This window comes from Theropithecus gelada, chromosome 2 (assembly GCF_003255815.1).
Source record: "Theropithecus gelada isolate Dixy chromosome 2, Tgel_1.0, whole genome shotgun sequence".
NCBI classification, from domain to species: domain Eukaryota; kingdom Metazoa; phylum Chordata; class Mammalia; order Primates; family Cercopithecidae; genus Theropithecus; species Theropithecus gelada.
Window position 1 is genome coordinate 152873250 of NC_037669.1, and position 22451 is coordinate 152895700.

Below are 22451 nucleotides of genomic sequence, written 5' to 3' on the forward strand. Positions count from 1 at the left end.
GCTATCAAGATGCTAGTCACTCAGTTACATTTTCCCTTTCTTTTCCTTCTGTGACATACCGTTATTCTGGGTCTCTTATTCTGATTGCTCCTGCACTGACTCCACTTCTTTTTCTTCCTTTCTTTCCTTTCCTTCCTTTCCTTCCCTTCCCTTTCCTTCCCTCCCTCCCTCCCTCCCTCCCTCCCTCCCTCCCTCCCTCCCTTCCTTCCTTCCTTCCTTCCTTCCTCCCTCCCTCCCTCCCTCCCTCTCTCTCTCTTTCTCTTTCTCTTTCTCTTATTATTCCTTCATCGGCTCCACTATCATTCACTGGCTCCGCGTCTTCCTCTGATTAAAGATATTCTTCTGGGTTCATTAGATTTAAAACATCAGCAATAAGATGCCTCCTACTCCCTCAATTCAACAAACGCATGTGTATCCAGTTGATTCTAGCTTCTCAGGGAAAAAAGGAGAAATTACAATCCAGTAAAAAAGGTGTTAATATCATTAAATATGACTTAGGTTCATGTCTCAGGTCTGTCATTCATGAGCAATGTGGCATGAGGTATACTACTTAACCAATTTAGGCCTCAGTTTTTCATCTATAAATTGGAGAAAATAATGCCTATCTTTTAGTATTACTTTACGAATTGCAGTACACAAAGTACATATTCCAATGGCAGGTAGGTAGGTACATAGTGGGCATTTAATAAAAGTTTTTCATTATTACTGTTATTTCCATACTCACTTCCACCAAACTTGTATAGTCTGTTTCAACTTCTTTTAATGTGTCATACACATCAACAAAAGATAAATCATCTAGAGTACAGATATAAACAAGTTTCCTTTCTGGCCCAATAAGTCCCAACTGCTTGACTCAAAGCTCAATTCCTCCCGATTTAAAAATCTTCAGGTTCTAGCTCCAATCTTCCTCTTCAACCTTCTGCCTCACTGTTCTTCTAGGTGAATACCATTCTCCAAACAAATTGGACCTTTTTTGGTTCTCAAACATGCTGTATACTCTTCACCTCAAAGTCCAACTCAGATTCTACCTGCTTTATGAAACTTCTCTCCCCAGCTGGATATTTGATCTTCAGAGTATTTTACTGGCACTTCTCTCAGAGGGTACTCATATTCTGCCTGGTATTCAGTAATTTGTGCATAAATAACCTTTCCTGTTTACAGATTGTAGCCCCTTTGAAGGGAGAAACTAGGTTCTTATTCATGCTAGTACTTACCACTTAGCTAAGTGATGACACGTGTATATTTAAAAATAATAAACAAGGCTGGATGTCACGGCTCACGCCTGTAATCTCAGCACTTTGGGAGGCCAAGGCAGGCAGATCACCTGGCGTCAGGAGTTCGAGACCAGCCTAGCCAACATGGCGAAATCCCATCTCTTCTAAAATTACAAAAATAAGCCGGGCGTGGTGGCATGCACCTGTAGTCCCACCTACTGGGGAGACTGAGGCAGGGGAATCGCTTGAACCCCGGAAGTGGAGGTTGCAGTTAGCTGAGATGGCGCCACTGCACTCCAGCCTGGGTGAAAGCATGAGACTCCATCTCAAGATAAATAAATAAATACAAATAAGCTAAAATAATAAACAAAAAACCCTGACTCTTTCTCAAGGAATTATTTTCATTTCCTCAACTTCTTATGAAGAGGTAGAAGTAGGTTGGGAAGGGAAGGGTGTGTATAGGGTACTTACAGAGGCACTGCAACCTGAATTCCCACTTGGAATTCTCCCAGCCGCCACAAAAAGGCAGGGCTGAAATAGCCATAATAGAAATTGACCAGGTAAGACTTTAAGATCTGTTAATCAATTGCAGTCAACCTCTTGGGAAACCCTTTACCAATCTGCTAAGCTTGTCTATATTTCTTTTCTTCCCAACGGCTATTTTTCCTAACCTTCCAGTCTCCTCCAAACTGAGTAAACAAAAGATTTTAATTTAAACCCACAGTCGAACATATAGTGAAATACACACACATACTTAATGTTATGTATTAGTTCCTATTCGAGAATTTTATTTCTTTAAAATGTATTTCAACCAAAATCCAGCACCAAATTCTATGGGTAACATCTTAAGGCAGCACCTAGTATAGTGCTTTGCATATAGTACACATTCAGTATGTAACGGTTAAAAGAGTGAATTTACAGTCTACAATTGCAGGACTTAATTTTGGCTAACTGCAGTGGAAAAAATGAGAAAAGATATAGTCCAAGTAAGAATGACACTGGGGGGTTCAGGCCCACAACACCAGCTAGGTAGACCCTTAGGTGCCCAGTGATATACAAAGATTTAAGTATTCCCAGCTGAGCCCCTTGACAATAGAGATACATCATTTTATTTTGTATTACTTAGTACTGTGCCAAATCCAAAAATACTCTCTCGAGTGCAAGAGTATCCAGGAATTAGAAATATTGAAAGCTCCATTATCCAAGCAAATTAGGTATAGTTATTTTTTCAACTCCGGATCCTCAGTCACTCCACAGAGTAAGCAAAGTATGCAATTATTAGAATTATTAGTCTCGATTTACATAAGATCACACTGCTGGCACTAAACTCCAGTTCCAGACTCTTTTTTCCACTACTGAATGTCACAGAAACATAAAAAAGAAAAAAATGGGAAGATCTTTAGAAACAAGGCAGCTGGATTTTTTTTTAAGATGATGAAAACTGAGGCCTATGAAGACAGTCACATTAGCTCAAGGCTCCTATTAAAGCCAAATAATTTCGTGCAAAATCATCTCCCTCTGATTATCATTATCTACACACACACACATACATGTAATTTTTCTTTTTGCCTTTCTGAAAATCTGGAGGTCTGAAAAGACTTTTAAGATTTCTCTCAAATTAAAGATACACGTTTGTACGTGTAACCAGAGGGCACGTTTTATACGGTCCACATGTTTTCTTAAAAAAAAAAAAGGAAATAGAGTGAACGCGAAGTGTGCGTGATAGGCAAATGTCCTCGAACTTTATTGTGTAGTGTAACCCCTATGGCATAAGCCCTTAGAATTTAGCCACATTAATGAACAGATATTTTTATGTGGTAGAAAGAGCACAAACTTTGAGGTTTTTTGTTTTGAGACAAAGTCTTGCTCTGTTGCCCAGGCTGGAGTGCAGTGGCGCGACCTCAGCTCACTGCAGCCTCCACCTCCTGGGTTCTAAGCGATTCTCCTGTCTCAGCCACTGGGACAGCTTGGATTACAGGCGCCTGCCACCACGCCTGGCTAATTTTGTATTTTTAGTAGAGACGGGGTTTCACTATGTTGGCAGGCGGCTGGTCTCGAACTCCTGACCTCAGGTGATCCACCCGTTTTCGCCTCCCAAAGTGCTGGGTTTACAGGCGTAAGCCACCGTGCCCAGCTCAACTCTGAGGTTTTATCTACCACTTACTATGCAGTCTTGGCTAGAACACTTAACTTCTTTGAGCCCGAGTTTCCTCATCATTAAACAGAGATAATTCAGGTTTGATGTGCAGATTTGAGAGGAAAGTATGTCTGGCACACTGCTGAAGATCGATAAATATTTGTTGAATGAATAACACAGCCAGCCGATGCTCAACAAAAGACATACACACACAAACACACACACACGGCTGGGTAGTTGCCGTCTCCCGGGGAGCGCCAGAAGTGGAAGCTCTCAGCCCTCCCTCTGACTTCAGAAGCTTGGAGCTCAGCCCGCAGCCCAGCGCGTCTCTTCTCAGCTTTGATCAGTGCCCGGGGCAGGGCCTGCAGAGAACTCTCTGTGCCTCGCACCAAGCCCCCAGAACAGACTGGACGTAAGAGTCTCGTTACGCCTTCTCCGTCGCCGTTCCCCGCCCTCAGGGCCAGAGTCCGAGGAATCCCGATAGCGGTTCTCGGCCTCTGAAACACAAGTCCAGCACCGGGGAGCTTGCCCTGCAGTTAGCGTCCAGTGGGGATCAAGCCCTTCGTTTTCCTCATCGTTTCAATCTCTATCTTCTGGTCGGAGTCCAAGCTCAGCAGCACCAGGACACAGCCCTTGGTGGTCTACGCCACACCCTCCTTCCCGGCGGCCTCAGGTACATTACCAGCGGTCTGGACGGCCACGTTGCCTAGGAAACTGGGGCGGGGCTTGGGAAAGGATGGGGCTGCGCGCCGTTTGCGCAGGCGCTTCGGCCCTGGCCTCTGACTATCGCGAGAATCGGCTCCCGGAAGTTCCACGTCAGTCAGTCTGACGGTCAGAGGCTCGGTGGGTTTCTCTCAGGGCCTGCGTAGCCGGTAACAGACGAGGTGCCAAGGATCGAACCGACACAGCCATGGTAGGTCCAGACCCCGTAGAAGGGAACGGGGTCCCATAGGTTACGGCCGATTCCTGGAGCTTCTGGACTGAGGGCCGTGGTAAGCAGTGGTCTGGGCTCCCGCTGCGGCAGCCGCCTCCGGCCTTGCGGGGTCTTGGTCCGGTTTGATTCCAGGAAGGGAGAAGGCGGTGGGGCCCAGGGGACTGGGATGGTTTGGGGAGACAACGCCTGCTAGTGAGGGGTTCTGTCTCCTCTGGCGCTTGTGGCGCTTGCCAGAGCTCCTGGAGTCTGCAGCGGGGTCGGTGGTGTAGGGAAACACAGAGGCCGAATATGTTGAACTCCGTAGGAGGGTTTTGGTAAAACTAAAGTTTCCTTTTAAAACGGTGGTAGTTAATCTGCACTCCTGTTGGGCTTATTCTGGGATAGTGAGTGCTGGCTACAAGCTGTAAACAAGCAGAGAAGCCAAAAACAAATGTATATGGAGTCAAAAATGGAATTTCAAATGCTTTGGTGTCTCAGCTCTTAGGTATCTAAGGGGAGAAGGGTTGGGAGGAAGGGGTTGCTGTTTATAACGCTGGATGGTGTGCTTTCATGCATTTGCAAATACAGTGACTGGTAAGAGTAGTAATTGTTAGAGCACTCTGTTATTATCACCATAACCCTAAAAAATGCCCTAGAATAGTTTGCACAAGAGTGTTATAATAATAAGGAAAGAAAACAATAGTGTAAGAATACCTTCCGTCTCTGTTGAAAATACAAAAAAAAACCAAAAATTATCCGGGCTTGGTGGCACACGCCTGTAGTCCCAGCTACTCGGGAGGCTGAGGCAGGAGATTCGCTTGAACCCGGGAGGCGGAGGTTGCAGTGAGCCGAGATCGCACCACTGCCCTCTAGCCTGGGACAGAGCGAGACTCCGTCTCAAAAAAAAAAAAAAGAAAATATTTTACATTTAAATGTTTTTCTGCCTTTAAGAAAAACTTGTTATGAAGCACAGAATCAAACATTTTGGAGCTTGAAGACGCTAGGGATTAAGTCCCTCATCTTCAGTTTAAAACATTTTTTTAAATTATGTTTCTACAAGGTTAGTTGTGGCAAAGTTGGAACTAGAAACAGAGGAAAAATTTAGGAATACTCCCAGAGAAAATGCACAGAGAAACAAATATTTTTGCATAAAATTTAGTGCACTCATTCACAGACCCCGCCCCCCTCATTCCATGGACTTTTTTTTTTTTTTTAATTTTGTTTTATAAAAAATATGGAACCCTTCATGGATTTGCGTCTCATCCTTGCGCAGGGGCCACGCTAATCTTCTCTCTGTATCCTTCCAATTTTAGTGTATGTGCTGCTGAAGCTAGCACCATCTGTGGACTTACTTGGGCACCCGGGTTACAGTCCCTGAACTGAACAAACCTCAAGCCTCTTAATTACAGCACTTCATATTACTAACTACCTGCTCTAGTTTGGGTCTTCTGTGGTTGCAGTAATGGACGTTTTTGAAAAAGGCTCTTGGATCTGCCTAATTTCATTTTCTTTTGCCATCTTTACATTTACCATCATTTATATAATGAAATATTGCCTTCATTCTTTAATATATTTTAAATCCTTTGTGGAAAATATAAAATGTGAATTTATTCATTTGTACATTTACCATAGAGTATTTACTATGTGCCATGCACTTTGCTAAACATGGTTGACTAATTCTCACAGCAGCTGGGAGATAGGGTTATATGTTTGTGAAGTGGTTACTGTAGGTCAGGCACTGCTCTAACTGGTTAACTCTGAATTTAATTCTTACAGCACTAAGAGGTAGATAATAATAATATTCCTGTTTTACATAAGTCAAACTTGAAAGAGCTTAAGTAAATTTGCCCACTATTGCACATCTGAAATGAGTGGTGGAACTGAAATTTAAATCCATCATGACACTCTAGTTTTACGTCATGGTATCTGTCTTTAAACCCCCATACTCAAATATATAAGGTGGTCTGGAGATAAAGACATGTATAAGCAATGACCCTGGCTTTAAGGAGGATCTACTCTAGAAAGCAAGAAAAGGTGTGTACACAAGTGTACCATGAACAGTTAAAATGAAATCCTGTAGGATTCCCTAGGAAAGAATGCTTCAGGCTGGGGTAACTAGAAAGGTCTTACTGGTGGCAGTGGCATTTAAGCTGAGTCCTGAATGCATCCAGCTTTTGGAAGATGGAGGGAAACATTTAGAGTTGAGGATACAGTGTGAGCATCCTAATCATCTTTGTCCCAAAGTACCTAGTACATTGTCTTATTCAAGATAGTCACTTAACTGTTGGGAGAAATACTATCACAAGAACCCTTGCCTGTTCTATATTTTTTCTTTTTTTTCTTTTTTTGAGACAGAATCTCACTCTATCGCCCAGGCTGGAGTGCAGTGGTGCAGTCTTGACTCACTGCAACCTCCACCTCCCAGGTTCAAGCGATTCTCCAGCCTCAGCCTCCCGATTAGCTGGGAATGCAGGTGGGCCACCATGTCTGGCTAATTTTTTTTCTTTTTCCTTTTTTTTTTTTTTTTTTTTGTATTTTTAGTAGAGACAGGGTTTCACCATGTTGGCTAGGCTGGTCTCAAACTCCTGACCTCAGGTAATCTGCCTGCCTCGGCCTCCCAAAGTGCTGGGATTACAGGGATGAGCCACCACGCTTGGCTGCCTCTTCTTTTTTAAACTGAGATTTGTGCTTTGGGAGTATGTAGAGGTTTACTGGGGTTGCTCAGAGTTCCCTGGCCCAACTGATGGAGCGTCACTTTTACTCAATAATCAATAACTTAAAATATTTTAAAGTAAAATGTTCACAATTTATAAGTGTCCAATTTCCTCATTACTGGAGAAAAATTGTGAGATATGCTGGCTTATATGAAAACCCTCACCATGGTTCCTGCCTGGTACATAATAGACACTTCATACCTATTGACTCCATAGAGATTTAAAGGGAAGTTAAAATTTACAATAGTAATTTATGGGGCAGAACTCAGAAATGGATGAAGTAAAAAGCCTTGCTTTTCTGAACTAGCAGGGAATGTGAAGATGGTGATTATTTGAAAGTAGAAAATTGGGGCTGGGAGATCGAGGTGGGTGGATCACAAGGTCAGGAGAGGAGTTGGAGACCAGCCTGGCCAATATGGTGAAACCCCGTCTCTAAAAATACAAAAATTAGCTGGACGTGGTGGCAGACACCTGTAGTCTCAGCTACTCTGGAGGCTGAGGCAGGAGAATTGCTTGAACCCAGGAGGCAGAGGTTGCAGTGAGCCAAGATCGCGCCACTGCCCTCCAGCCTGGGTGACAGAGCAAGACTCTGTCTCACCAAAAAAAAAAAAAAAAAAAAGTAGAAAATTGGAGAGAGGAAGGGACTGATGACAGTGAAAACATTTTTGAGGAAATTGAAGAGAAGAGCCAGAGAACTCTGATATTTTAAAGTAAGTGGTAAAGGTTGTTGCTGAAAGTGAAGGAGTTGTGGATAGAACAAGACTTGAAGTAGTCAATGACCCAAATTTGATAACCCCAAAAAGATGAGTAAAAGCGTTGTGAGGTGTTGTCTCAGGAAATTATCTCTGCTAGATCTTCTTTTTATATTCAAAGGTAACCTTAAATTTCTGTCCCATTCATGATCATCATAGAAGATCACAGCAATAAAGATTTGACAGTAACTCAACTTGCCAAATGAGCTTTTAGGTTGTGTTTAAGACCTGTTAAAGGGGAAATATATATATATATATATATATATTTTTTTTTTTTTTTTTTTTTTTTTTTGAGACGGAGTCTCGCTCTGTCGCCCAGGCTGGAGTGCAGTGGCCGGATCTCAGCTCACTGCAAGCTCCACTTCCCGGGTTTACGCCATTCTCCTGCCTCAGCCTCCCGAGTAGCCGGGACTACAGGCGCCCACCACCTCGCCCGGCTAGTTTTTTGTATTTTTTTTTTAGTAGAGACGGGGTTTCACCGTGTTAGCCAGGATGGTCTCGATCTCCTGACCTCGTGATCCGCCTGTCACGGCCTCCCAAAGTGCTGGGATTACAGGCTTGAGCCACCGCTCCCGGCCTAAAGGGGAAATATATTTTAAATTATCTTTTCTCAGCATGCCGCCTAGAGAGAATTAAGCCCACTGCCCTAAAATATCATTGTATATAATGAATTAACTTTTCTCCTAGAATGACATTTTTTGGAGAATGGAGAAAATAGTTGTTCAAATAATTGTCTGTTCTGTAATTCAAAGGAAGAATTTGGCTTGAAAATGCTATTATAAACTATTCATATTTCTGACTTGAGAGAATGTTTTAATTTTTGTTTTAAATTGTTCCAGTTTTCATTGTTTCTGTAATTTAAATCCATTAAAATATTTGAAACATTCCCATTTGACACCAAAGACCATCATGCACAGGGATATAACCCTTATTGATCACACATTACATTACCTAGCATTTACAAGTATTTTTGCCAAGATAAATCTACCACTTTTCTCCGAAGAACTCAATATTATGCTTTACGGTTACTGGGAACTCATGAATAACACTTCTTCAGAATATTTCCTGATATGACACTATTGACCTGGGCACAAAATTTTGATTTGTGAATATTTAAAATTCATTGACCGGGTGTGGTGGCTTATGCCTGTAATCCCAGCACTTTGGGAGGGCAAGGCAGGCGGACCATGAGGTCAGGAGATTGAGACCATCCTGGCTAACACAGTGAAACCCCATCTCTACTAAAAATACAAAAAATTATGCACCTGTAGTCCCAGCTATTCGGGAGGCTGAGGCAGAAGAGTCGCTTGAACCCAGGAGGCAGAGGTTTCAGTGGGCTGAGATCGGCGCCACTGCACTCCAGCATAGGCAACAGAGCGAGACTCAAAAAAAAAAAAAAAGATAATTCTGTGAACTAGAGGTTCTCAAAATGTGGTCTTTGATTCCTTAAGAGTCCCTAATACTCTTTTAGGAGGTCCACAAATTAAAAGTATTTTCTTAACAGTGAAACACTATTGGCACCTTTCACAATGTCGATATTTGCACTGATGGTGTAAAACTAATGGAAGGTAAAACTGCTAGTGAAGTGACACCAAATTGTACTGTTAGTATATTCTTCATTGTTACACAGTTTTTTAAAAAGCCAGTTTCACTTAAGAATGTCATTGATGAAACAGTAAAAATTTTATTACCTCTCCACACTTGAGTATGCGTCTTTTAAATTCTGTGTGGTGAAATGGGGAGTATGCATAAAGCAGTTCTACTGCATACTGAAGTATGGTGGTTGTCTCAAGGGGAAACACTTGCACCGTTTTTAAATTGTGAGCTGAGCTTTACTTGAAACAATGAGAAACTCTGCTTCTTCAGATTTGAATATTTGGTAGACATTTTTTAAAAACCTGAAAGAGGTTGGCTGGTCCCTGACAGTATTTGTTGCCAATGATAAAATTAGAGCTTTCAAGTGAAAGTTTGAATTTTGAAAAACTCACTGAACTTGATGGATTTCCAGTGCTTAAAGGCTTATCAGTTGAAGTAGGTGGTGAAATTAGTGAATGTAATTTTTTTTATAGTATAATGATGTTGTTAGCATCTAGAAGATGTGCATAATTCAGTGAACCAGCATTTCCCAAATGACCAATGCTTAATGTTAGAAAAACATGCATGAGAGAAAGATCCATTCAAAGTATGGACTAAGCCAGTGGATTTTAATGTAACGAAGTGTAAACAGCTGATTGATACAGTTTCAGATTTTACCTTTCAAGTAACCTTTAAGAAATTACCACTTCTGGAATTTTGAAGAATAACATCATATTACTTGAAAAAACTATTAAGATACTCCCTCACTTTCCAGCTATGTGTCTGTGAGACCAGGCATTATTTTGTATACATTAACCAAAAGAACATATCACAGCATATTGAAGGCAGAAGCAGATAGTGAGAAACCATCTGTCTTCTGTTAAGTCAGATTGTAAAGAGTTTTGCAAAAATGTAAAATATTGCCACTCTTCTCACCAAATTTTTTTGAAAACATAGTTATTTTTCATAAAAACGTTATTTTAGTTAACATGCACTGGATTTATTTTTGTTATTTGAAAATGAATTAATATATAAATATTTTAAAGTTGTCTCAGGTTTAATTTTTAACATGGTAACATGCCAATAGATAAAACTCGCATAAACAAAAGCTCTTTGGGGTCCTCAAAATTTTTAAGGAGAATCCTTAGAGCAAAAAGTTTGAAGACCACTGCTGTAAATCTTATAATGTTAAATATTCTGATCTTTTTGCATGTGTGAGTGAAGAAATAGGTGCTTAGACTTGAAACTGTGTTAAAAGCTTAGCAAAGTTGTAACTGAATTGTTTTGTAGGCCTATTCATGCACTGTATTTAGTTAAGATCTCAAACATATTTTATTTGGCTTAGCAATTTAATTTTTTTAATGTTTCTTTTTAGCCTCTGCGACTTGATATCAAAAGAAAGCTAACTGCTAGATCTGATCGAGTTAAGAGTGTGGATTTGCATCCTACAGAGCCATGGATGTTGGCAAGTCTTTACAATGGCAGTGTATGTGTTTGGAATCATGAAACACAGGTAGGAATTTTTCAGGACTTTATTAGAAATAAAATACTATGTTAGACTGTGTTTATAATGAAAGAGAAGAAATACTGTAACAGAATCCAGAAGCTATATGTAAACCGCTTTCTCAAGTTGGTACGAAGTATTTTAAATATGAAGGAACTAACATTTATGAGGGGATAGTTTGTAGGAGAAACTGTCCTGGGTATGTTATATATAATATTTAAATATGACAACTCTGACTTAGGTAGTATTAGCTCTTTTTTGAAATTGAGAAAACTGATGGTATTATAGGATCACTCGCTAAAGTATTTAGTTGTTAATTTTCCATTCAGTGAATATTCTATCTTAAGAATGATATTTTTAAATTTATTTTTCTCCCAAATGCCCAATGTAATGATATGCAGATAAATCTTTCACTCAGCTATATAGATTATATCAGGGAAATATTTATAGTCAGCCTTTGATTATACATGCATCTTACAGATTCTCTGCCTAAATGCTTGACTCCTCTTTCACCTGAGTAAATAACATATCCCTCAAATTAGTTTATCTCATATTTTCTAGTCTTCCTAGACTGTATTTAAGAGTACAAAGCATATAGTTAGCACTATACCATACAGTTGTGTCTACTTATATAGTAATTATCCTTAATGTCCAAAGTTAAGTTCTTGAAATCCAGGTGAGATTCACATTTGAGGAATTTAAAATGGCAGAATAGGATCAAGGAACCAAAGCCAGAAGTAAACCTAAAAACACCTTTACACTTTTATACTCACTGTAATGAAACAGAAATGACTGTACACTAAACTTTTACCCTGTATTAGTCTGTTCTCACACTGCTGTAAAGAACTACCTGAGACTGGGTAATTTATGAAGGAAAGAGGCTTAATTGACTCACAGTTCCACAGGCTTAACAGGAAGCATGACTGGGAGGCCTCAGGAAACTTAAAATCTTGGCAGCAGGTGAAGGGGAAGCAAGCACCTTCTTCACATGATGGCAGGAGAGAGAGAGCGAAGTGGGAAGTGCCACACACTTTTAAACCATCAGATCTCATGAGAAGTCACTATCACGAGAACATCAAGGGGGAAATCCATCCCCACCTTCAATCACCTCCAATCCACCCCCGTAATCCAATCACCTCCCACCAGGGCCTTCCTCCAATTCAACATGAGATTTGGGTGGGGATACAAATCCAAACCATATCATAGTCCATCAGTGACATTTTATGCAAATTAACATTTTGTTTTCTGCTGTATCTCAGTGCCTATAACATTACCTGGCACATAGTAAGTGCTCAATAATTATTTGTTCAGTGAATTAATAATATGCATTTCACTTATCACTAGTTCAGTATTTGTGTTCTCTACAACTTCAGATCTTTATCTTGTGAATTCTTTTTGCTTTGATGCAAATAACTGCTTTTTTTTTCCTTTTTGTTTAGTTCTTGAGATGTTTAAAGTATTTCTGATTTTATGTTTAACAGATATGTTGGTGTCCTCTCTCTCTGATTATTCCTAGGGATTCCCTCTTATCAACTACATTTACCTATCTCTCAGCTCTGTCACTTGATCATCTTATATTCTAAAGCCCAGGCGTACTTTTCTTATCTTTCTCTAGGCTTTATTGTAATATATCTTTGCTTTATCTGCATTTCCGCTTTGCCTCCTTTTTTTCTTCTGTACCTTTTTCTGCCCTATGACAGGACCATCTGCTTCCCCTTTCATAATTCATCTCATTGGTAATTTCGTATTTAATTTCCTTCTTTCCTCCAAGAATGGAGGTTCTATGAGGACAAGGATTACCCTCATCTTATTTCCCACTGTTGGTCCAGTGCATGAGGCACTACCTGATACACTGTCAGGCTCCTAGTAGATAGTAAGTCTTTGTTGAATGATTGATCTGTCTTTGGTTCTCCCTGTTTTTTCCCTGTGTTTATATCACCAACAGTATTTACCACTCCTGTATTGAGAGCAAATTCTTGAGAGAGCCAAAAAGGTTTTTGGAAGTAAAAAGGGTTTTAAATGTACTTGAATTTCAAATAAGGAGATACTATATATTCTTTGAGGTGGTACATGCAGTGGTTTAAAAAACATAGTATTTTAGGATTTGAAGCCAACTTGCTGATTAAATTATATAGGTTAGCCTTTTAACTATGCTGACCCTCTTTATTTATCTAAAGTAAAGATGATATTATTGCCTTCCCTATGTCACAGGATTGTCAAAAAGATAAAATTAGATAAAATTGTATATGAAACCTAAGTACCATATAAGTATTAGTCATTAGTTATACTTCCCTAATCTACATTGAACATTTGTATGTATCGCATGTGTAGCTTTTCTTACTCTTCATTTGCATCAGTCATAGTCCCTAACATGGCGCTGAGCCTTGGCTATTTGCTCTGCAGCTGCTTTATTTTTACTGCTTAGATCCCTGAGTTTGTTGGCTCCTCATGAGCTTTTGTGGATTTTTCTACTGCATTACAGATTGCATGTTCTGTCTGCTCTCAGTGTCTGTATCATAGTCAGCTGGTAGTGATTCTGCAGGTTGGAGTTGAAGTGCCTACTCATTCAGCCTTTGTCTAAAGAATCTTTGAACTCTGGCTTGAAAAATCAGAGTGGGACAGTTCTTATGAACCGGTCCCTATTACTTTTTTAGTGCACATGGTTAATCAAGCAGTAAGATTATATTGGTTTCTTAGTTATTTCTTTTTTGCTCTCTGATACAAAAAAGGATTGGAAAATGATAGTTTGGCTTTCAAACTTTTAAGAACAGGCATCAAAGAAGGAGAACATAGAGGTATACCATTATCTCTGCTTTTTCTAGGAGGGTCTTCTAGTTTTCTACCTTTATCCTGTGTGTATAATTCCATTCTGAGTAGCTCGGAGGAAAATACAGGTCACTGTGTTTTCATTTTTTTAAAAAAATAAATAATAACATTTGTATGGAATCATATTGCTAAAGCATGCAAAAGAATTGTACCTTATTCATGAGTCACTTTTATGGGTTTCAATTTCAAAAAAACTGACTAGGTGTGGTGGCTCACGCCTGTAACCCCAGCACTTGGGAGGCTGAGACAGGTGGATCACTTGAGGCCAGGAGGTCGAAACCACCCTGGCCAACATGGTGAAACCCTGTCTGTACGAAAAATACAAAAATTTGCTTGGCATGGTGGCGCACACCTGTAATCCCAGCTACTTGGGTAACTGAAGCATAAGAATCACTTGAACCTGGGAGGCGATGGTTGCAGTGAGCCAAGATTGTGCCACTGCATTGCACTTCAGCCTGGGTGACAGAGTGAGACTGTCTCAAAAAAAAAGAAAAAAAGAAAAAAAGAAAAACTAAGAGCTAATTCATTCAACAAATACTTATTACACACTAATTTAGTGTGCCAGCCACTGTTCTAGCTTCTGCCTATACAGTGTGAAAAATATTCCTGCCTTTGGAGAGCTTGGCAGGAAAGATTCGCACAAACGTAATTATGAAGTGCTACATTATGAAAGGGAAGTACAAGTTTCCATGGGTGGATTTTCAAGGCAGAGAGAACAAGAGCAGAGGTAAGGCTGGGAGTAGCCAAAGGTGAGGCTAGAAAAGGGAGGGAAGGGCTGGAGCACAGAGGATCTGGAATACCATCTTGTGGACATTTGCTTTCTCTTGTCTTTTAAAAAGTGTTTTAATTTTGAATCTATTAAAAGATAATTGGTCTGTTTAAAAAATTTTAGTGTTGACCTTTTATATTTTAGCCTGAGAATATATTAAAATGAGAAGTGATCTTAAAAATTGGATGTTTGAAATATAACAGAGTAGATTTTGTGGTTATTTCCTTACAGCTCAATTTGTGTATTCTTTTTACATTTTAAAGACACTGGTGAAGACATTTGAAGTATGTGATCTTCCTGTTCGAGCTGCAAAGTTTGTTGCAAGGAAGAATTGGGTTGTGACAGGAGCAGTAAGTAATTAATATGAATCTCTATTCCCGTTTTCTGAATTGGTGAATGATTATGTAAGTTAGTTGCAGGATTTCGATTCCTGATTTGTTTTGTTAGTTACGGCACTGTTTTGAAGCATAGACTTCATTCCTTGAGCCTGTGATGCAGTTTTTTTGTATAATTTACTTGATAATAGGGATGATGGTTTTAAAATTTCTGTTTCTAGGATGACATGCAGATTAGAGTGTTCAATTACAATACTCTGGAGAGAGTTCATATGTTTGAAGCACACTCAGACTACATTCGCTGTATTGCTGTTCATCCAACCCAGCCTTTCATTCTAACTAGCAGTGGTAAGAGATGACCTTTTTTGGTCATGTGCGTCTCTTTGGGTAATTCATTTTCATTCACTGAGACATGCTATTCTTTAACTGCTGTTACAAATAGAATTTTAATTCCAAGCAGCCTTTAAACTGTTTAGATCCATTACTGTGCTATTGATGCTGCTTGTGTTTGTACTTTAATGAAGTATCAACTGTACTTAGGATCTGTGTAATGATTGCTCCAATTCCTGTCAGAGAAGACCTACAAGTCTAGATGTTTAAACATCTGCTGAACAGAAAGGTCATTTACATGTTGATGAGTGAGTTTTTGGCAGATTGCCATAGAGCCTAGTCAGTTCAATCTTCATATTCAAACTAGTTTGCTCCTTGGTATTGTGTATAAATAGTAGACCTCTTGGAGGACTGGCAAAAGAGGTAGCACTGAATTGGTAATAGCTCTTTGAAATGTGTTTAAATTAAAAATTGAGAAGTAATTTAAAACTTTTTAAAAACCAGTCTTGTGAGGGCAAATGCTTGTTCTCTACATAGTCATTGCTATCAGTATTCAGTCACGCTTAGATTCTAATCAAACTTGTATGACTCTTTGCTCATTCTTTAATGCTCACTGAATTTTTAAGTTTTTTCACAAAATTTTTATATTTGCTATTTCTAATCTATTTTATTTATTTTATCTCCACTTTTCTGTAGAGAGTTAAATTTATTTTTAAGATAAATAAGCATTTTGAAAACTCTATTTGGTTTTGATTCTATTTCTGTAAGTCATGGATTATGTGGTTTATGTTAGGTTTGCTTCCTCTAAAGACTGTGTCTTACTTATGAAGTGAAAAAATAGAAATTACAACTAACTTGAGACTTTCTTTTGGCCTAGATGACATGCTTATTAAGCTCTGGGACTGGGATAAAAAATGGTCTTGCTCACAAGTGTTTGAAGGACACACCCATTATGTTATGCAGATTGTGATCAACCCCAAAGATAACAATCAGTTTGCCAGTGCCTCTTTGGACAGGACTATCAAGGTAGGGTGTCCACAGTTTGTGTCAGTTATCATTATTAGTGAACTATACTTGCCTTAGGTGTTTTACTATTGACTGGCCAGAAATTTATCCATCTTAAAAGTTTTTTTCAAAAGTCTATTTTGAAGTAAAAATAGGATTTCTCATTTTAATCCAAAGGACATGTTCTGTTTTGAAAAATATTGTGGCAACTCAGTGCTCTTAATGAGGAGTGTTTTTCTGTGTGGAAGCAGTATGTTATAAAAATTTTTTAGCCTTTGGAAACCCAGAATAAGAAAAATGCCAATATCCTTTCTAGGATACTACTTTCCTCTCCTTTCAGTATTCATTGTTGATTTCTGCTCATCGTTCATCTATTTTACATTTAAATTCCATATGCCTCTATTCTGTCTTTCTTACTCCATTTCACCACATTGCTGTCTGTTATCTTCCTGAAACATAGATTGCATCTTGTCAGTTCCTGATCTAAGGATAAAGTCCAAATGCCTTAGTGTGGAATACAAGGATTTCCAAGACTAGCCTGGGCTAATATTATGCGACATCTCCTAAAACCCTGGTCTACTCACCATCCTCTAGAGGCCATGAATGTTCACAAAACCTTACTTCATTGAACTTTTCCATCTGCCTGCACTTCTCTTTATTTTCCTGTTTTGATATTTTTTTCCTCCGGAGAACTACTCAGCTTTTAAGGCTTAGCACAAATATTTACTCTTGAGAAGCTCTTGTCAGACATCCACTTCATCTCTAGGCAGAGCCAGTTATGCTTATCCCATTTCTTCCATTGCTTTTTGCCTCTGTTTCAGCCTTTCTCAGAATGAATTTTTTTTTTTTTTTTTTTTTTTTTTTTTGAGACGGAGTCTCGCTCTGCCGCCCAGGCTGGAGTGCAGTGGCCGGATCTCTGCTCACTGCAAGCTCCGCCTCCCGGGTTCACGCCATTCTCCTGCCTCAGCCTTCCGAGTAGCTGGGACTACAGGCGCCCGCCACCGCGCCTGGCTAGTTTTTTGTATTTTTTAGTAGAGACGGGGTTTCACCATGTTAGCCAGGATGGTCTCGATCTCCTGACCTCGTGATCCGCCCGTCTCGGCCTCCCAAAGTGCTGGGATTACAGGCTTGAGCCACCGCGCCCGGCCTTCTCAGAATGAATTTTAATTACATGTTTTTGGAAATCTTTATCCCCTGAAATACTGAATTTTGGGGGTAGAAACTATGTGTCACTCCCTTTCCCCAAACATTCAGTAGCAAACAGCAAAGTGCCTTACCTGATCTAGGTGCTTAATACATGTTGCAGTGAGGGCAATCATGCTCCCTTTTTAAATCATAATATTTAAAATATTTCCATGCTGGGCATGGTGGCTCACGCCTGTAATCGCAGCACTTTGGGAGGCCGAGACGGGCTGATCACAAGGTCAGGAGATCAAGACCATCCTGGCTAACATGGTGAAACCCTGTCTCTACTAAAATTCAAAAAATTAGTTGGGCGTGGTGGTGGGCACCTGTAGTCCCAGCTACTCAGGAGGCTGCGGCAGGAGAATGCCTTGAACCTGGGAGGCGGAGCTTGCAGTGAGCCAAGATCGCGCCCCTGCACTCCAGCCTGGGCGACAGAGCGAGACTCCATCTAAAAATAAATAAATAAATAAATAAAATAAAATATTTCCATATGCATTGAATTAAAATAAATTAACTTTTGCTTACACGCTTGCTTTCACCTATATAAAACACTGTTACTAGTTTTCCTTTATGTCAAATGTTATGTGTCTGAATATCTTAGGGTTTTGACCTTAGTTATTTTGCCTTTGGATTTTCCTTGCTTTTGACATAGATTAACTTTGAAATTAGTTGTAAACTTTTGTTTTACTAAATTAGGTTTATCTTGAGAGCAAGAATTGTCTTATCTTCAGTTCCAGTAAAGTTTATTTTATACAGTAATTGATAAACATTTGTTACACATATTTATACTCCCCACAGGGCCTCCCATATGGTAGGCACTCAGTAAATATTTGTAAAGATAAAGCTTAATTCTGTGCTGTGGTAATTTTTAACAATTTTCTACATTTTAAATTTTTAATTAGGCAGTAATTTTCTCCTTTAAATATATCTTCATTTTTATTTATTTATATATTTTTGAGTTATGGTCTGTGTTGCCTAGGCTGGAGTGCAGTGTCATGATCACAGCTTACTGTAACCTCAAACTTCTGGGCTAAAGCGATCCTCCTGCCTCAGCCTCCTGAGTTGTTAGGACTACATGCGTGTGCCTTCACGCCCGGCTAACTTTTTACTTTTTCCTTTTTTGTAGAGGCAAGGTCTTGCTGTGTTGCCCAGATTGGTCTTGAGCTCTTGGGCTCAAGTGATCCTTCCACTTCAGCCTCCTAAAGTGCTGGGATTACAGGTGTGAGCCACCACACCTAGCCACTTTTAATATATCTTACTAAATCCACTTTCATGAGCTGTATATTAAATCTATAATAAAATAATTTCATACCCTTAAAGTGGTGTTTTTCAAAGTCTTAAACATCTAGATTCCTGGGCTTCACTGTGGATTCACTGAATTATAATCTCTAGAGATAAAGCCTGAAAATTGGCACTTCTTTTAAAGAACGCCATAGTGATTTTGGCTCCTGAGAATTCAAATAAAATGAGAAATAACAAAAACCAAACAGTATAAAAAATAAAATTTCATAGCTCTTCTCTACTGGGCTTTGGCATTTTACATATTGTGTCAGAAATGTGGTAGATTTGCCTTTTGAAAAGCAAGGCCCCATATTGACTGGCAGATGCTATTTCTCTCCGCAGGTATGGCAGTTGGGCTCTTCGTCACCAAACTTCACTTTGGAAGGACATGAGAAGGGTGTGAATTGTATTGATTACTACAGTGGTGGGGACAAACCATACCTCATTTCAGGTGCAGATGACCGTCTTGTTAAAATATGGGATTATCAGGTACGATTTTTCATAACTTTACTTCCATATGTTAGATATGCTTCTTACTATTTCTTATAGGACAGTTAAGACTTGGGTTGTTGAAATCTGTTCACAGCATAATAACTTAAGGTATCAGTATTTGCACCTAAACTATGTTCCCAGAAGTCTCCATAAAAATGAAAACAGTGCATACATATCAAGATTTTAAAAATAAAATACCAACATGTTCATATTTCATTTTGTAATTGCATTTAGAAATTTTAACATTTTAATGTTGAATTATCCTCCATAATCTTCATTGATAGACTTCTATTCATTTTTGTCAGCTAGCAGATCAACAAATACCATTTTGCCAAATAGTACTCTTGTAAACCTAGTTATGAACTCTTGTTAACATGCTTCCTATCTCTAAGATTTTCTTATATTTAGATATTTTTGTTTTCTAGATCAAAAGTTCCTGTAAGCAAATAATAAAATGAGGCCTAGAAAGTCTGTTTCACCTTGAAACATTTTCACATTTGTACTTAAATCCAGAATAAAAATATTAAAGGCTAAAGCAGTACTGTCTACTTAGCCAGTGATAGTAAGTGTGGGTTTTAAGGGGTAAATCTATTACCCCGAGAATTTGGGGAAATAATATTCATACGAAAGCCTTCTTGGGTTTTTTCCGCTTCTTTAAATATGATAGTTACATTTACATTTATTTTACAAAGTAATTAGATAAAATATTCATATATACAACAAGATCATCCTATTTCAAAAACTTCTGTATTGGATATTATTTAGATTGTCATGACTACTATCATTTATAATGTATGTGTACATTGAGAAAATTAAGGGTGGGCTGGTTACATGTTTTTCACTAATAAAAAATGTTTTCTATGTCTTAATTACAGAATAAAACATGTGTACAGACACTGGAAGGACATGCCCAAAATGTGTCTTGTGCCAGCTTTCATCCTGAGTTGCCAATCATTATCACAGGTTCAGAAGATGGTAAGTTAGAAGGGTATGTTTATTCCTGTGCTGGTAACTACTACTTAGTGGGCATTTAAAGCAAGTAATGTCTCTGCATTATAATTGGAGGTTTCCAAGGATTTTGATATTTTTAGTAAAGTACCAGACTTAAGCTATAAAAGAGTAAAGGGGCATTAGTTTCATCATCATCATCATCATCATTCTCATGTATTTTGATTCTGTCACTTAAGAGGACCATCAGATGTCCTGAAGAAAAACTGAAAAAGCATGTGCTTTGGAGTCAAACAAACCTGGATTCAAAATCAGGCTCTGTTATGTTGTGAATGTGTGGTTTGGGCAGATTATGAAATGGAAACACATATATCTGCTTCATAGGATTATAGTGAGAAGAAATCATGCGTAGACAGCATCTGGCACAGAGGAAACACTCTACCCAGGAAATCCTGTTATTATTTCATGTTTAAAATCATAATTCTTAGTTTTTGTTTCTTATACGTTATCTGTTATGTTTATGTTGCTTTTAAAAATCATTTAAAGACAGTAGATCAAAAAATTGGTCATTAAGCTGCCACGAAGTGTTATCTATTTTAATAGAAAGACTTCTATGGCTCTCTTTCACCTGACAGTTTATCATCGGATGTTTGTATCAAAAGGGAATATTTACATTGTTCTTTTTAGGAACAGTACGTATTTGGCATTCAAGCACCTACCGGCTTGAGAGCACACTGAATTATGGAATGGAGAGGGTATGGTGCGTGGCCAGTCTAAGAGGGTCAAACAATGTCGCTTTGGGCTATGATGAAGGGAGCATCATTGTTAAGGTAATTATACTATCCCTCTCAGTAGGTGGACATAGGCAAAACTATTTTCTTTGTATTTTAGTACCGTCATCTTCCAAGTCACCAGTTTTGTAAAACTGGCACTTCTTTCATTAAGCACTAGACATTAAGCAATGAAGATTTAAAGTGGAAGAAAGGAAATGGAGCTCTCTGTTAGGTGAAAAAATAATCTATTTTGTTGTGGTTTTATTTATTTTCCTTTTCATTATTGAAAGTTATTTGTCTTTCTTTCAGCTTGGTCGGGAGGAACCTGCCATGTCCATGGATGCCAATGGAAAGATAATTTGGGCCAAGCATTCAGAAGTCCAGCAGGCCAACCTAAAAGCAATGGGAGATGCTGAAATTAAAGATGGAGAAAGATTGCCACTGGCAGTAAAGGATATGGGCAGTTGTGAAATATACCCTCAGACTATTCAGCACAATCCTAATGGGCGGTAAGCCATCATCAAAATTTGTCTCTCAGCTTCTGTGTATGTTAGAACAGGTTTGCAGATCCACAGTCTACTCTTGGTTGGCATCTCTAATCATTCCTCAGTGTGCTTTTGCCCTGGCCTCATAGTCCTCAATACAGCTGCAGGCAGCCATGCCACTTGATAAAGTTGGCACAAAAGATGGAGCATGTTTCCCCTCTGGCCTTGTTCTATACCACACAATTCTGAATAGTTAAATAGTACTGTTTACTGTTATTTCACATGCATTGAGTTTGTGTTCTTATGTGCTCCTTTGAGGGCAAGGAGTATGTCTTATGCTGAGACTTAGGAGGTACCCTCTCTAAATGCTTGCTGACTCACTGCTCTTAAGAAGAAAACTTGACTCTGAGATATCTTTTGAAAAAGTTTTGGGATTGGTAATAATTCTGTTTCTTATTTATAATTTGAACTGTCAGTTTAATTTCTCCCTTAAGATTTATAAGTCACCAAACATCTTGTGAGAGAGGAGTTTCTAGCACAGTGAAGTCTAAATCTGTAGAGCTTTAAAAATATTTTACAGCAGGTCTGGGCATCTTATAATGTTATGCTGAATATTGAAAAAGACAAAAGATATAAACCAAGTATGCTACCTAGTTCAATAAATGGTATCCATAATTATTTGTAACGTAATTGTCTTATGAAGGTTAAGAATGCATTATGCGCATTTCCCTTAATATCATAGAACATTCTTGGCCACAAGTTTTGCCTTTGCCAGTCTTTTGATACCAGCCTTTAAAGTGTTATAAATAACTTTAAAGATAGTTGTTTTATGTCCATTGGGAAAATTTTAGTTGACTATGCAGCATTCTCTTTTTCTCAGTATTTAAATGTTAAAATATCCTCTGTATTTTGATTAACAGTCTTTAAAAACTGGAGTGAGATATTTTTATTCATTTGAGTGATCAGCTTTGAAATGAAGATAGTCTTTGTAATAATACAGTGCCTTCCTGTGGTATAAATGTCATGAGCAAAGTGCTATGCATCTTGGTGCTCAACAAATACTGATTGAATAATTGGAATCCTCCTCCTTTGCATCTCCAGCCATTCTCACCTTCCTGTCTCCAGTTGCCTTTATGAGAAGGCCATTCTAATAACATTTCAGCAGTAATGCTATATTCATAATTTCCTTTTTAATTTGTTGGCTAGAATTTTT

The 22451-nt window shown here is 38.8% G+C and overlaps 1 protein-coding gene and 1 non-coding gene across 4 annotated transcripts in view; one reads left to right on the top strand and one right to left on the bottom strand.

Moving 5' to 3' along the window:
- The first annotated feature begins 4080 nt into the window (after positions 1-4080).
- COPB2 (coatomer protein complex subunit beta 2) overlaps positions 4081-22451 on the top strand; it is a 38862-nt gene continuing 20491 nt past the window's right edge. Inside the window, exons 1-9 of one of the 3 annotated variants that reach the window (XM_025377505.1) lie at positions 4081-4264; positions 10681-10818; positions 14668-14754; positions 14961-15087; positions 15947-16095; positions 18883-19029; positions 19908-20007; positions 20668-20810; positions 21063-21262. In XM_025377505.1, coding sequence (XP_025233290.1) covers positions 4262-4264; positions 10681-10818; positions 14668-14754; positions 14961-15087; positions 15947-16095; positions 18883-19029; positions 19908-20007; positions 20668-20810; positions 21063-21262 — 1094 coding nt within the window. In that variant the 5' untranslated portion in view covers positions 4081-4261. Of the gene's footprint in view, positions 4344-10680; positions 10819-14667; positions 14755-14960; positions 15088-15946; positions 16096-18882; positions 19030-19907; positions 20008-20667; positions 20811-21062; positions 21263-22451 lie in introns of all 3 variants that reach the window. The other 2 variants (XM_025377506.1, XM_025377508.1) reach the window with 2 other exon arrangements.
- Positions 5493-5601, bottom strand: LOC112619813. The gene has a single exon (XR_003118315.1). It is a non-coding gene; the product is annotated as a U6 spliceosomal RNA (small nuclear RNA).